Source organism: Orbicella franksi, chromosome 1 (genome assembly GCF_964199315.1).
Source record: "Orbicella franksi chromosome 1, jaOrbFran1.1, whole genome shotgun sequence".
NCBI classification, from domain to species: Eukaryota; Metazoa; Cnidaria; class Anthozoa; order Scleractinia; family Merulinidae; genus Orbicella; species Orbicella franksi.
Window position 1 is genome coordinate 31,659,149 of NC_138145.1, and position 15,116 is coordinate 31,674,264.

The 15,116-nt window shown below is 36.8% G+C and overlaps 1 protein-coding gene and 1 pseudogene across 2 annotated transcripts; both read left to right on the forward strand.

Annotated features, from left to right (window-relative positions):
• The first annotated feature begins 354 nt into the window (after positions 1-354).
• On the forward strand, positions 355-6,138 carry LOC145503314 (paired box protein Pax-1-like; annotated as a pseudogene). Its single transcript, XR_014051460.1, has 3 exons — positions 355-402; positions 987-1,540; positions 5,542-6,138. The product of XR_014051460.1 is annotated as a paired box protein Pax-1-like (transcript).
• A 1,911-nt stretch (positions 6,139-8,049) lies between these two features.
• LOC145503358 (paired box protein Pax-3-like) lies at positions 8,050-12,428 on the forward strand. Its single transcript, XM_081482825.1, has 3 exons — positions 8,050-8,439; positions 11,739-11,926; positions 12,032-12,428. The coding sequence occupies exons 1-3, from the start codon at positions 8,136-8,138 to the stop codon at positions 12,209-12,211; spliced, it is 672 nt and encodes a 223-aa protein (XP_081338951.1). The 5' UTR covers positions 8,050-8,135; the 3' UTR covers positions 12,212-12,428.
• Positions 12,429-15,116: the final 2,688 nt, after the last annotated feature.

Genomic DNA, 15,116 nt, shown 5'->3' on the forward strand with positions numbered 1-15,116 from the left:
GTGACGAAAAATAGAAAAAAAAAAAAAAAACAAACAAAAAGCAGGAAAGAAACAACAAGCAAACTTGAAACCAGTTTTGTGGTTTTTCTTGAACTTTATACAAAAATGTAAACATTAAAATTCTAGAGTATAAATAAACTTCACAAAGCAAACGTTTTGAGCTACATAATAAATTAAAAGGGACCACAAAAATCCTGTTTTGATTTGTTCAGGTGTGTGACATAATTTGAGCCTGCATGCTTATTGGACCTCATTAGACAATTTTCGAGATCTGACTGTGACCACATGAGGGGTCCATGTGAGTAGCCTGAGACGTGCAGCATTTTCAGCAATGCTTAGACATGCAGTGACTGTGGCTTGGATGGTTTAATATGGATGATCATCCTACACTTCCCGTTGTCGGTAAGAACTGTGAACTAGTTTGCAACCAATACTTTAGCTGGCTGGGACAATTTTTGGTTCTCTCGGTTCTTTAAAATTACATGGCATGCAAGTGAATGGATATTTGTATTTACAAGTGCAGTATCAGCAACTGATTGCTCAAACAGTTCTTAGTTTCCATGCAGTTTTCGACTGGCCGTAAAATAAATAATCGATCTGAACGTTCCCGATGCCATAGGTCCTGGAAAACCAAATACTCTTTTGAAATTTACCACGACAAAAATACCAGTTGATTTGCGTGTGCAACTAGGCTAGTCCGATTTCTGACTTGCAGCAGCGCGAGGAACACTTTAATTTGTATCTCGATACGATTGGCACTGACAAAAATTGTCTGTCTGCTTCAAATCAGACAAACACAGTGACTGAACACGAGTTTTGAGTTCCGTTTTCCTACGTGTAAAAGCGTGGGCAAGTTCACCCCGGAGTTCACCCTGTGATGTCCAGGGGTAAATGAACAAATCACGTTCGTATTTCCTACGATGATCCAGCATACTGCACCCTTTTCATAAAATCGCATATTCTGAAGTTGTGATGGCCTTCTTTAGGTTCACACCGCTTAAATCAGCTTGGAGGTGCTTATGTCAACGGCAAACCACTTCCAAAAGAGATTCGGAACGAAATCCTCGCGTTAGCCCTCCAAGGAATTCTTCCTTGTGGCATAAGTCGTCGTTTACGGATCATGCACTCATGGCTGTATTAGTAAGTTGCTGTCCAAGTATCGTAAAACTGGCTCAATCCAAGCTGGTAGAGAAAGTGAAGGCCGACCCCGATCACTCCTCGAATAGCACAGAGAATCATGGAGTACAGAAAGGAACAACCAGGTCTGTTTTCTTGGAAGATACGAGATCGTCTTGTTCAAGAAAGCCCGTGCAGTAAGGAAAGTCCTCCCTCTCTTAGTTCCATCAGTAGATTGTTGAAGAATAAAGATGAATTGGAAATAGCGCCGGAATTATCCGGGAACGTAACTACAATTTCTACATGATCGCCAGTATCTTAAACCTACCGCCATTTGAGAGTCGGTCTTCCTCGTCGATTCCATCATCTATGGCATCTACATCCACAGATAGCCATGGACAAATATCTGAACAGAAACAGACAGGTCAGTAATAATATCAAATTTACTTGATAAAGTGATCCAGAGATTTCTGTTTCAGTTTATCTTAGATCCTTGTGGGGTTATTGAAAACCGTTCAATGGACACGAAACTAACCTTTACCTTGAAGTTCGCTTCCATTTTCTTTTGAGAGGCAATGCTCGAATTGTAATCAATTTCAATTTTTTGTTGTGAAAAAGTGGAATATAAAGGTCTGAATATTTTTTTGGAAGCAATGTTTTCACTGTCTACGTGAAAGAAAAAGAGTAGACGTTAAGCGTAAAATCGTTAGAGCACACTGTTGCTTTTCTAGTTTATAAAAAAAACCTTAATAACCTGTACATCATGTATAAAACTGAATGAGTTAATAGCAGTCTGAAACCAATAGTCTAACAAAGACCGGTTAGTCCTTAAAATTTGCCATAGTGGCCCTATGATCTTTACATCAGTTGTAATGTTAAAAGATAATGTCTAATTTATAGTTTAAATGTGTCAGAGGAAACTCGTTTTGTTCAATAAAACAAGAAATTGCCGTTGAAAGAAAACAAAATACATTTACATACACTTTCAAAATGTTTATGTATAAGAGTTCTGCAAACTGATTAACTCTTTGGAAGACAGGTTTAATGTTTGTTCACTCCATTAGTATAGTTAAGTGGAATTTGAAATTTTATATACACCAATCAATTCCATAACCTTCATTGATATTAATTTACAGAATTGATTTAAGGTCAGGAAAATTATGAAGTGTTTGACGATTTTTTAAAGCACTTTCTAATACAAATGGAAGATGTTGCAGCATATCACTGTAAGGTACCTCAGGGAAGTCTTCTTAAGAGATCTTTCACTGTTTTTAATGTTACATGGTATAGATAATGTATTTTTAGCTGAAATTATTTCAGAAATTCAATCCAGGTCCAAATAGGTCCAAAGAGGTCCAAAGATTGTTATCTCTGTGGAAGGGAAACTGTCTTAAGGAATTCTCTACTACAGGACACAGTGAGGTTAGAGTATTCGTAACTGAATTTATTTTTGGCAATATCCAGCCAGATATGTCTTACCTTTGGGAAACAAACATTTCTGAAGCCCAAGGTTGATTTCTTGTTTTTTTTCTTTTTTTTATTACAATATCTTACATTACATTACATACAAAATTACCTACTACTTACAATGTCCACGTAACTTACAATTTAACGATAATAACAAAACTTACAATACTAACATTATTTACGATTTGTTAATATCTTACATTACAATAATATCTTACATTACAATTTGTTAATATCTTTCATGTAAAGGGTTAGCTACAATACGGGGCTTTCTCGCATATTAATTTGTGACTTAGATTTATGTTTCTCAATTTTAATTTTGTTTGTGAACATCGCTAAGAAAGCATCGAAATAAAATTCTTCTTCTTTTCTTGAGGCAGTATATAAATAATATTTGGCTATAATAATGCAGAGGTTTAAGCCAAGATGATGAGCGAAGTTATCTGTCACGCCATATATTATTTCATTTTTATCGAGAGTGATCCTATCCCCGTTTTTGGAGCTCCACCAATTAGTAAAGAGAGACCAAAAATGCTGAGCTTCAGAGCAGGTAACAAAAAGATGGGTTAACGTTTGTCTTTCTCCACAGAGGTGACATTTATCCTGTTCCTTGATTGAATCTCTAAAAAGTGTCGAATTTGTGGGTAGAATGTGATGAATTATTTTGTATTGGAAAATAGCGAGTCTAGTGTCTTTTGTAACATTAAACGGAAGGCTATAAATGAGTTGTATTGTATGTTCTTTTAGACTGGCTTCTTTCATCCTTCGTTCAGCTGTAGGCGTAACGAATTTACTCTTAACAAAGAATTTAGTTGCTGATCTGCAAGAGAGTTTATCTTATCCTTCTTATCCTTCTCAGAACGTTCTTCCAAGGGTTCAGTAACATTTCCTTTGAGAATATTGATCCATTTTTGAGGGACTGCGTGGCATAGACCGAAATAGTATAAGAAGTTTGATTTCTGTTGCAAAGATTGCAACTGCAGAAATTGTTTTATGTTAATTATATGCAAATTTAGCTTACCTAGCATTAGAGCTAATTATGCCAAGACCTGGTTTTACGTCTTGATTTGCGTACCATGAGTTAGACACTGATCTTTCTCAAGCTATTGAGGATTCCAGGCACAAATAACTTCCTTCTGAAAAGAGAAGGGGTCTTACTATAAGGACCTTTTCAAAGTTATCTTGTTTAAAGTAATTTTTAGCATTTATATAAAAATTTATTGTAATTTTATTGTTACGGATCTCGAAAAGCCCCACAAGTGAACAGTAAAAAAGTATGTAACCCACTATTACGACTACAAAGGACAACTGACACTGACACTTGTATCATTACCCAGTCGGATTTTGCTCATATAGACGTTAATTAGAGTAACTTGCTCTAATTTTATGGTTGAAGAAAAAAGAAACAAAGTTGTCAGGAAATCTAAGGAGGATTGAGGGCAGAAGGATTTGTAGATTGTCATTAAAAAGGGTATAATAGGAGCTAGGATTGGACTTCATAGTTTGTTGTTTGGGTCTAAATTGCCCCTTAGCCTAAACTTTTTCTTTAAATTTATATTTGAATATACACATTATTTAGAAGACAAACATTACTTACAATAGTAACAATACGTACAGCACTAATTTAACTTACACTACTAACACTACATAATATAGTAATAGTAACATTGCTTACAATACTAAACAGCACTTGCAATACTAACATTGCAATTACACTACAGTACGTAATACTAAGGAGAGCAGGGAAATAGAACAAACCATTTTAATAAAACCAGCTTATTCCACAAAGTGCAAAAACAGGCTTCGAATTTGCGTGGCATGATGCATTATTATTTACTATTATGCTAATGGTAAGAAAGAAAGGGGAGTTGCTTATACTAATACGAGAATAAAGGAATCCAACTTTTTGTAATGTACAAGTTTACCATTTCTTTTGGAAATCAAAAATTCTATGTTAAGAGTTGCTTTCAATTTAGCCTTAAAAACTTCTAAAGATGGTTTTGTATTATCGAGCTTACACCTATAGATATAAAACTTTGCAAGCAAAAGAATGTGGTTAATTACTATTAAGTCTTTATCAATATCAAATTTACAAAACAAAACATCTATGAGTGAAAAATCTACTACTTCATTTTATGGATGGCCAGCCATGATAACACCTCTTTCCAAAACGATTGGACTTCATAGCTTGTTGTTTGAGTCTAAATTGTCCCTTAGCCCTACCTCGAAGGCTGTGAGACCAATTCGTTTTCTATAATGAAAGTGTTCCTTTATCTTGCTGGGCAGAGAGTGCCTGGCTGTAGAGAATGGTGGGTAGACTATAGAAGTTGGTGGGCAGACCAGGGAGTGTAAGTCCAGCAATAAAATGTTTTGACATTGTGGAAATAGGGTTTTGAATAGCATTTGGACTGGTTACTTAGAATTGAGCTAGGATTTGGATTTGCATTCTTCCCTTTTCCCTTTAGGACTCAGCATCTAAAAATACAACAAACAGCATCTAAAAATATCGCAGTCTCTCTGTTGACGTCAATTGTCTACCACATTGTCTATCACGTGTAAGCGGCGAGTTTGTAGTGCTTGGTCATTAGTAATAAGCATTCTTTTTGTTGGCCATCACCGAGAATACACAGGATGCTGAAGACTCACGCGAAACTTTTCCGCTGCGGATTCAGAGAAGAGAACGCATCAAGTACACGAGCCACCAACTGCATGAACTTGAAACAGCATTTAAAATCAATCAGTACCCATCTGTGTCAGGGAGAGAACATCTAGCGAGAAAAAGTGGAGTTACTGCGGAGTCAAGAATTCAGGTGCATTGCTATTCAGGGTACAACGAAAAAAGGCTTTCTAATGAACAAAGTTAATCCAGGGCTTATTATTAACGTTTCATGGTAGTTTTTACGATATTCTGTAACCAAATTCTTCAGATCTTCTAATCATCTGTTTGTTGGACTCTAGGTGTGGTTCTCAAATTGAAGAGCGAAGTGCAAAGCTAGAAGGCACTCGACTAATGAAAGACCAAGACCAAGACCAAACCACCCAAAAGACTGCACGCGTCGTCGGATTTCAGACTCTCACGTACTACCGAAAATGATGGGACCTGGTACCTCAAGAATATTCTTTCCACCTGATCAATAACAACATTAAGCTGTTTGTTGCACGAAATGTGCCTAATGATAGTACTTACTCTTAAATATTTAGACTGGTTTTCTAGATTGGCCCATTAAATCTACACTAGTCTCTTCCCAGAGAATTAGCTTTATGTTTGAATTTGTTCTATTCACACCTCGAGTGAGCTTTCTAAGAAATACATTTCCTAACCTACAAAGATGCCTCTCTTCTTGCCCTGTACGTTTTAAATGTTTAAATGATTCATGGCTAGCATTGGATATGAGATGACACATAACCCAGGGAGATTAAAGTTATGTAAACATATTACAGACATATTAGAGTGACATATGTTATAGTGACTGAAGTGAGCTCTTTCTTTCCCTTTTTGCTGCTTGGTCCGGTGCAAGAGCTCAAAACAAGTGAATTTGTATGAGGAATTTTTTAAATACTCCTTGCAATAATAGAACCTAATTTCAAAATTATTTTAAAAACTTGTTCCTTACAGGAATTATAGCCCCATTTGAAATGGACTTTTAAAACTTGATTTTCGATAAAAAAAAGTTAACTGATAAGTAAATAAGCACTTGAATTAATTAACTGGTTTAGAGCTAATGAAAGCCAATAGTAGAACACAAATCTGACGATATTACGTGAATTGCTGAAGAGATCGACAGCTAGTTAAGAGTAGTTTTAGGCGACGTTTTGAAGACACAACATGCCATTATACTCAGAACTTGATGTATCCATGGCAACCGTACCATGAAAGGCGTTTTTTTCTTAATGTAAAATTTTCTTACAGTAACAAGATTTAACTTTCAAGTAGTCATTTTTACATTATTTAGAACATTTCAGCTTTATTTAGTTTTGCGTCATTGTTTTTTAGTGGATTTTTCTGGTATTAGAAAAATCAAGAAATCGTAGATGGCAGAACGAAGATGGCGCCTGTAGGAATATCATGACGAAATGTCTACGTGAAATGACATCAATGTCTCCTGCTACTTACCTCAAATGAAACATGTTTGGATGTTCTACTTACTCTCTTAGTTTCATTTCATTGTTTAAATGTTCTTGAAGTTACACAGGGGTTGGGCGGTTTCCGTAGAAAATAAAACGAGGCGGTCAGAATAGCGTGAACATATGTCAGTAGTGGTTGATGCTACAGTTTAGGAGAGGGACTAAAACTGATAAAATATTTACCAATTAGTGAAGAAAAATAGGAAAAACAAACAAAATGCAGGAAAGAAACAACAAGCAAACTTGAAACCAGTTTTGTGGTTTTACTTGAACGTTATACAAAAACGTAATCATTAAAATTCTAGAGTATAAATAAACTTCACAAAGCAAACGTTTTGAACTACATAATAAATTCAAACAGACCACAAAAATCCTGTTTTGGTTCGTTCAGGTGTGTGACATAATTTGAGCCTGCATGCTTATTGGACCTCATTGGACAATTTTCGAGATCTAACAGTGACCGCATGAGCAGTCTATGTGAGTAGCCTGAGACGTGCAGCATTTTCAGCAATGCTTAGACATGCAGTGACTGTGACTTGGATGGTTTAATATGGATGCTCATCCTACACTTCCCGTTGTCGGTAAGAACTGTGAACTAGTTTGCAACCGATACTTTAGCTGGCTGGGACAATTTTTGGTTCTCTCGGTTCTTCAGGCAAAATTACATGCAAGTGAATGGGTATTTGTATTTACAAGTGCAGTTTCATCAACTGATTACTCAAAGAGTTCTTAGTTTCCATGCCGTTTTCGACTGGCCGTAATATGAATAATCGATCTGAACAATCTCGATGCCATAGGTCCTGGAAAATCAAATACTCTTTTGAAATTTACCACGACAAAAATACCAGTTGATTTGCGTGTTCAACTAGCCCAAGTCCGATTTTCCCTTGAAGTCATCTCTGGCATGCAGCAGCTCGACGAAAAATAATAATTTGTATTTACATACGATGGGCACTTTGACTAAACTGTCTCTTTGTCTGCTTCAGATCAGACAAACACAATGACTGAACATGAGTTTTGAGTTGCGTTTTCCTACGTGTAAAAGCGTGGGCAGGTTCACCCTGTGATGTCCAGGGGTAAATAAACAAATCACGTTCTGATTTCCTACGATGATCGAGCATACTGTACCCTTATACATAAAATCGCATATTCTGATGTCGTGATGGCCTTCTTTAGGTTCACACCGCTTAAATCAGCTTGGAGGTGCTTATATCAACGGCAAACCACTTCCAAAAGAGATTCGGAACGAAATCCTCGCGTTAGCCCTCCAAGGATTTCGTCCTTGTGACATAAGTCGTCGTTTACGGATCACTCATGGCTGTATTAGTAAGTTGCTGTCCAAGTATCGTACAACTGGCTCAATCCAAGCTGGTGGAGAAAGTGCAGGCCGACCCCGAGTGATCACTCCTCGAATAGCACAGAGAATCATGGAGTACAGAAAGGAACAACCAGGTCTGTTTTCTTGGGAGATACGAGATCGTCTTGTTCAAGAAAGCCTGTGCAGTAAGGAAAGTCCTCCCTCTCTTAGTTCCATCAGTAGATTGTTGAAGAATAAAGATGAATTGGACATAACGCCAGGAAATATCGGGGAACGTAACAGCAATTCCTACACGATCGCTAGTATCTTAAACCTAACGCCATTTGAGAGTCGGTCTTCCTCGTCGATTCCTTCATCGATGGCTTCTACATCCACCGATAGCCATGGACAATTAGCTGAACAGAAACACACAGGTCAGTAATAATATCAAGTTTGCTAGCGTTTTTTGTGTGATTCACAGATTTCTGTTTCAGTTTATCTTAGATCCTTGTGGGGTTATTGAAAACCGTTCAATGGACACGAAACTAACCTTTACCTTGAAGTTCGCTTCCATTTTCTTTTGAGAGGCAATGCTCTAATTGTTGTCAATTTCAATTTTTTTTGTAATGAAAAACTGCAATATTAAGGTCTTAAGATAATTTTTTTAAAAGCAATGTTTGCACTGTCTACGTGTGAAAAAAAAAAGAGGATAGAGCTTAAGCGTAAAATCTTCCGGTAGCACACTGATGCTTTCATAGTTTGAAAAAAACCCTTAATAACCTGTACAACATGTATAAAATTGGATGCGTTGATAGCAGTCTGAAAGCAATAGTCCAACCAAGAGCAGTTAGTGGCTCTATGATCTTTACATCAGTTGTAATATTAAAAGATAATGTCTAATTTATATTCAGTTAAATGTGTCAGAGGAAACTTATTTTGTTCAATGAAACAAGAAATTGTTGTCGAAAGAAAACAAAATATATTTACATACACTTTCAAAATGTTTATGTGCCAGAGTTCTGCAAACTGATTAACTCTTTGGAAGACAGGTCTGATGTTTGTTCACTCCATTAGTATAGCTAGTTGTCTGAAATTTGAAATTTTACACACTCCAATCATTTCCATAACCTTTACTAATATTACTTTACAGAACTGATTTAAGGTCAGGGAAATTATGAAGTGTTTGAAGTTTTTTTAAAGCACGTTCTAATACAAATGGAAAGATGTTGCACTATAAGATGCCTCAGGAGCTTTCGCTGTTTTTAATGTTACATGGTATGGCTAATGTTTTTTTGGCTGAAATTATTTCGAAAATTCAATTCAGATGTAAGTCCAACCATTTCAAGACCAGAGGACGATAAGCTCGGAAAATAGAAACACAAACAGAAACAAGGCTTTAGCTAGCCATTGTGGATGCTAAAGCATGAAAGTAGGACCAAATAACTTCTTTCAAAATTAGGATATGGCTTATTTTAATTCTTTTTGAAGCTGTTTTTCTTGAAGTCTTTCCACAGTATTCATACCAACCTCTCAGGATTGAATTTTGTTTTAAGTTATCTTTAACGGTATTTTAGGATGTATGTCGCTTATTCAAGGTTGATGGTTTTTATTGCATGGATGTCTTAACAGGGTACCCTCGACAAATTTGATAGTGCATCCGTGTAAAATGTTATATTTTGATAACTTATTAAGGTTGACTGGAACTGGGGGATTAAATTTGCCTGTTGTCCATAGTCCATAAACGTGCGATCGAGGTGTACTTTTGTTTCATCATCGAGTAAGGATGTTGTTTATGTCACATTTTTCGGTTGAGGAAAAGGAAACCAAAGTTATCAGGAGGATACTCGAAACTTCCTTAAGCTTGAAAACCACTGATTTGTAAATTACCTTAATGAGGTTTCTTATGGGGTGCAATGGGAACTGGGATTTGCCTCTGGCAATAAAATAGGGAGTTAGCCCGTGACAATGGATAAAATCTCAAAAAGCCATTCAATATCACGTTTCATGGAATGAAAACAGTTATACATAAACAGTAAAGCATCCCATAGTCTTATTACACGGAAGTCCGAGTCAGACCCTTTCTTAGTCGGGTTCATAGTGCCAGGCGTTTCTAGCGGAGAGCTTAGAAACTGGGAAGGAGAATTGCACCCGCTTGCTCGCTCTTTGGTCCACGAATTCTAAAGCTTGAAAGCTAGCCAAATTAGCAAAGTTCATACTTGTTCTCACGACCACCTCAGATGTCAATAAAAGGGCCTTTGGGCTGCCTCGTGTCATTAATGCCGGCTTGTTGAATCGATAAAATCGATAATCGATAAAGTATAATTGAAATTAATAAATTGTATCGGGACTTTATAAGAAGATACTCTGTGAGTGTTGATTTTTAAATTATTCTTATCGATTTTATTGATTTATAAGTTTTATCGGCGCAAAATGTCTCCAGTTATTGTAGGGCAGTGAAACATCAGAAAATGAACCGATTTACGTAGGTTGGGTTCCTTTAGGATTATCCGGATCAGGATCAACGATCCGAAATCACTAGGATAATAGTGCCTCTGAAGAAGCAGTTTTTTTAGTCGTGGATACGCGAAGCGTATAAACGGTTAAATAACAATATATCTTAAAATGGCAAATGACCCTTTTCCTCTGTTCCATAGTGAACTTAATGTTAGGATGGCAGGTATTAAGATATTTAAAAAACAAACTGACATCTATAAAGTTTTTGAAACAACAAATTATATCTACCTATCTACGATACTATAGTACCTTAGGACTAGTGTAGTTCTTCAACCAAAGCTATTAATTATGACCCATGAAAAAATTGGCTAACATGGGGGCTAAAGGGGAACCCATAACTACTCCATCTATTCGATCGAAAAAGCAACCATTGAATGAAAAATAAGTGTGGCTAGTAGTAAAATTAAAAAGTTCCTTAAGTTGAATTTTGTTGAGTATGAGGTCTGACCCAGTGTTACTTTCTAAAATAGCATTGACAGCTAAATCAATGCTTTCAGTTAAAGGAAATACTTGTAAAAAGACTAATAACATCATATGAGACCAAAAATATTTCACTAAAAGCTACATCTTAAATATCCGTAACAAAAGAGAAAGTATCTGTAGCACAAAACTCTGACGAGATGTGGGGCTTAATTAAACATCAAAGATACTTTGCTAAGTAGTTATAAGTGCCTATGGAGGAGACAATGGGTCTAAAAGGAGGAAACCAGACATCTTTTTTGGCTAACATTTGTAACTTTCCGGTTAAAGTGTATTCAACTCTTTCATAACGATAAGATACCCTTTAAGACTCGGGATTCAAACCCCGAAAACTTTAAATTGCCCATATTTGTCTTTGAACAGTTTGGATTCCATACCCTGTTGCACGTGTCATAGATGTCATGTGACCCAACCTCCGAAGCCGAAGGACCTGGTTTCTTTCTCCCGGCAGGGTCTGGGTGTTTCTGCGGAAAGAGCATTAGTCTAATACAATTTAGTTTGGGTACTGAGATTTAGGCTAAGAAATGAGATTGGCACAATTCTCTCACCCCCTTTAGGACCCTACAGAAAACGGCATCTTAGAATATGTTAAGGTAACCACTCTAGTCTTTGTTGACGTAGAAAAAAACCACACAAAAACTTTTTGACAGCTGGACTGCCATTGTCTTTCACAAATAAATGGCGGATATGGTAGTGATTCGTTACTAATAATAAACATACTTTTTGTTGGCCATCACAGAGAATACACAGGATGCTGAAGACTCACGCGAAACTTTTCCGCTGCGGATTCAGAGAAGAGAACGCATCAAGTACACGAGCCACCAACTACATGAACTTGAAACAGTATTTAGAATCAATCAGTACCCATCTGTGTCAGGGAGAGAACATCTAGCAAGAAAAATTGGTGTTACTGAGTCACAAATTCAGGTGCATGTTCTATTTCAGCATATTTTCCGATTATGCAAATATGCCAGGTGTGTGATCATTGAGCCAAGATCTTCTAACCTACTGTATCTGTTTGTTGGGCCATAGGTGTGGTTCTCAAACCAAAGAGCGAAATGCAAAGCTAGAAGACACTCGTCTAATGAAGCAGATTCAAGAACAAACAACCCAAACTACTGCATGTGTCGAAGGATTTCAGCTTCCAACATACTACTAAGAATAATGGGACCTGGTACCTCAAGAGTATTCTTTCCACCTTGTCAACGGTGAAAACGAATTTCGATCACCAGGAAAACATCAGACGTTTGGCATTTTATAACTGATTATGTATCAAAGACAATGCTAAATAAATCCTGCATGCTTTGTTCTAGTGAGAGCAGTTATACTTTGACAGGTCAATATCCCCAAGTGATATTACCATTTTAGTATCACACAAATGTTTAATCATTGGTTAATAAGTTGTGGTAATTTTCAACATAACCATATACAGCCTGCTAAAAACACCCTTAATTTTAGATTTAAGAACGTTTAATTCAAAAGGGGCTCGGTGAAACCCTTTTTTTATTATTGAATTGTAATGATGGTGTTAAGATACAACTTTTAAGTTTAAAAAAAAACTGTAGGTAGGGCTCAGAGCCACCTAAAGTTTTTGAAAGTTTAAAATTGCTCTGAATCTATTTATAGGATGTTTTTAAACATCGACCCATCGTTCCATCGTTCCATCATTCGCATTAAGAAACAGCCTATTAGGAATCTTCTTATATGGCGCTTTCTGGCCAATCAGCAGCTGTGTTATAACAGATGAAACTGACATGTGCTCGCTCAGCGGAAAATCGCGCGCGCTGGTAGCGGAATAGTCGAGGTTTACCCTGTTTACAGGTGATCGAGTTGTGGCACATTTTTGCTTCTTTGATCGCTTTTGCCGATCTGTTGTGATTACTTCTAGTCGAGGAAGCATTCATCAAGGTTAGAAGCTTTCAGCGAGTATTCTAGTGGCCGACAGTGTGCATTTTTGTCGCTTGCACCTTTGCGTTTCAATCGATCGGATTCGGTCGATTCCTGGACACAAGCAAATATCGATGACATCTTATGTCACGGAGATCGCATGTGAAGCTGTTACTGGGCTTGAAAGACATAATAGTAACCTACAATAAACGTACCAAGGTAGTAACTAAAATTTTTAGACCAAATTTATAGTCATTTCCATCATGACAAGCTTAATATACAATTGGCCTTTGCATGATAAGACCCATTGTTCGTCACACGTTGCGTTAATTAGTTTCACTCATACTTCTAAAGATCAGTTCGTGAAGCTGTTACTGGGCTTGAAAGACATAGTAGTAACATACGATAAGCGTGCCAAGGTAGTAACATCACGCCCAACATCAAGAATTTGCGAACGGGACTTTGGGCGTGATGCTCAACGAGTTTGCCTTTGAATTCTAAAGGTCTCTGAAGAGTCTCTTGGCGGAGACGAAACGCCGCGTCAGACTAGCCACGAACATTTCACAAGTATTTAACAACTATACAGCCCGATAAAAACACCCTTAATTTTTAAACCCTTTTTTTTATTATTGAATTGTAATAATTGTAAGTTTAAAAAAATCTGTAGGTAGGGCTCAGAGACCTAAATTTTTAAAAGTTTAAAATTGCTATGAATCCTATCCATAGGATGTCTTTAAAATTTGCAGAAAGTTGTATCTTATATCTATAAGTAACTATATCTTGCTTCATTTTAGAAAAACGTGAAAAGGGCTAAGTGAGAGACATATGGAATAAATTACCCAGAAAATGAACGAGTGTCAGCGGTTTGAAGATCCCCATGTTTTGCTGAGGTATACCCTGCCTTTCAGGAATACTATTTCCACCCTGTCAAGAGTGAAAGTTTCACAACCGACGTGAGAATGCCTGACAAACAAAACACTTTCAAAGCGCCCAACATTTTGTCTTTTCTATATTAGAGATGTACAAAATAATTTCGGGCTGCATGATCTTACTGTCTCATTGGTTTTAATCTAATAGTGAAAATCTAATTGTGTTTATAAAATTGAAGCATTTTTCTTACTGTGTTAAAGGTTGAGCAATTTCTTGTTCAAACATGCTCAGTGTTTCAAATCAAATTTTAATGATAATCTCGTATAACTTGTAAGGCGTTTTCTTTTTAGTTCTGTTTATTGGTTTCGTAACTGGGTCATATGATATCTTTGAGGAGATGAGCATATCCTTATTATAAAAATCTGTTTTGGCTTTGAATAAGATACCGTTTTACAAATACATGCAACTTCCGTACACTAATAGAACAGTCATGAATAAATAGTGTTGTAATAAAACCAAGGCTTCTTAGAAGTACAAAGTGAGATATAGCTTTCAAAAACCACCCGATGTGTTTGAAATTCATATTACATTAACAAGACATGTTTCGGATGAAACATCATCCATCGTCAGTTTACAATACCAATAGAAAACGAGCAATAAGTATGGGTTATTGACCAAGTGTGAGGTCAAGATGGCTGGATATTGGCCAAGTTCTTTTTTTTTTTTTTTTGCGTGTTTATGGACCGAGATAGAGTCGAGGTCCATAAACTCGCAAAAAAAGAACGAGACCAATATCCAGCCATCTTGACCGAACAAGCTTGGTCAATAAAGGATTTATTATATGGCTTTCGCGGAAATTTTTCTTGCGGGACAGGGCGGGTAGTCCCGAGCGTGCAAGATAGCTCCATCTTGCCCGCTCGGGTAGCCAGTTACAGCGCAGGATTTGATTCATCTTGCCCGCTCGCGGAGCTAGCCATATAATAAATAGTTAAACAGTGTGCGATGGAAATTAGAATAATAAACGATTTACGTCTCGAAACAGGAAAAAGTGAAAATATAACACTAAAAGAACACAATCTAATCAGCGTTTCATAAGAAGACTCTCTTTTTCCCAAACAGATAACTTAGTAGATTCTACAGAATACGTTCGCGATAGACTGGTTGTTTATGTCCTGAAGAAGAAAGGGGCGTAAATGTCAAGTTAATCATTGACGCGATTTTACCAGAGGCAGACGAGAACGCGTACATCAAAGAGAATGAGAGCAATGATATCCTATAAAAACACCAGACTGTTATAAGCACATACAGTAAAACCTGTATTAACCGGACACCCTTGGGACCCTCATTGGTGTCCGCGTAA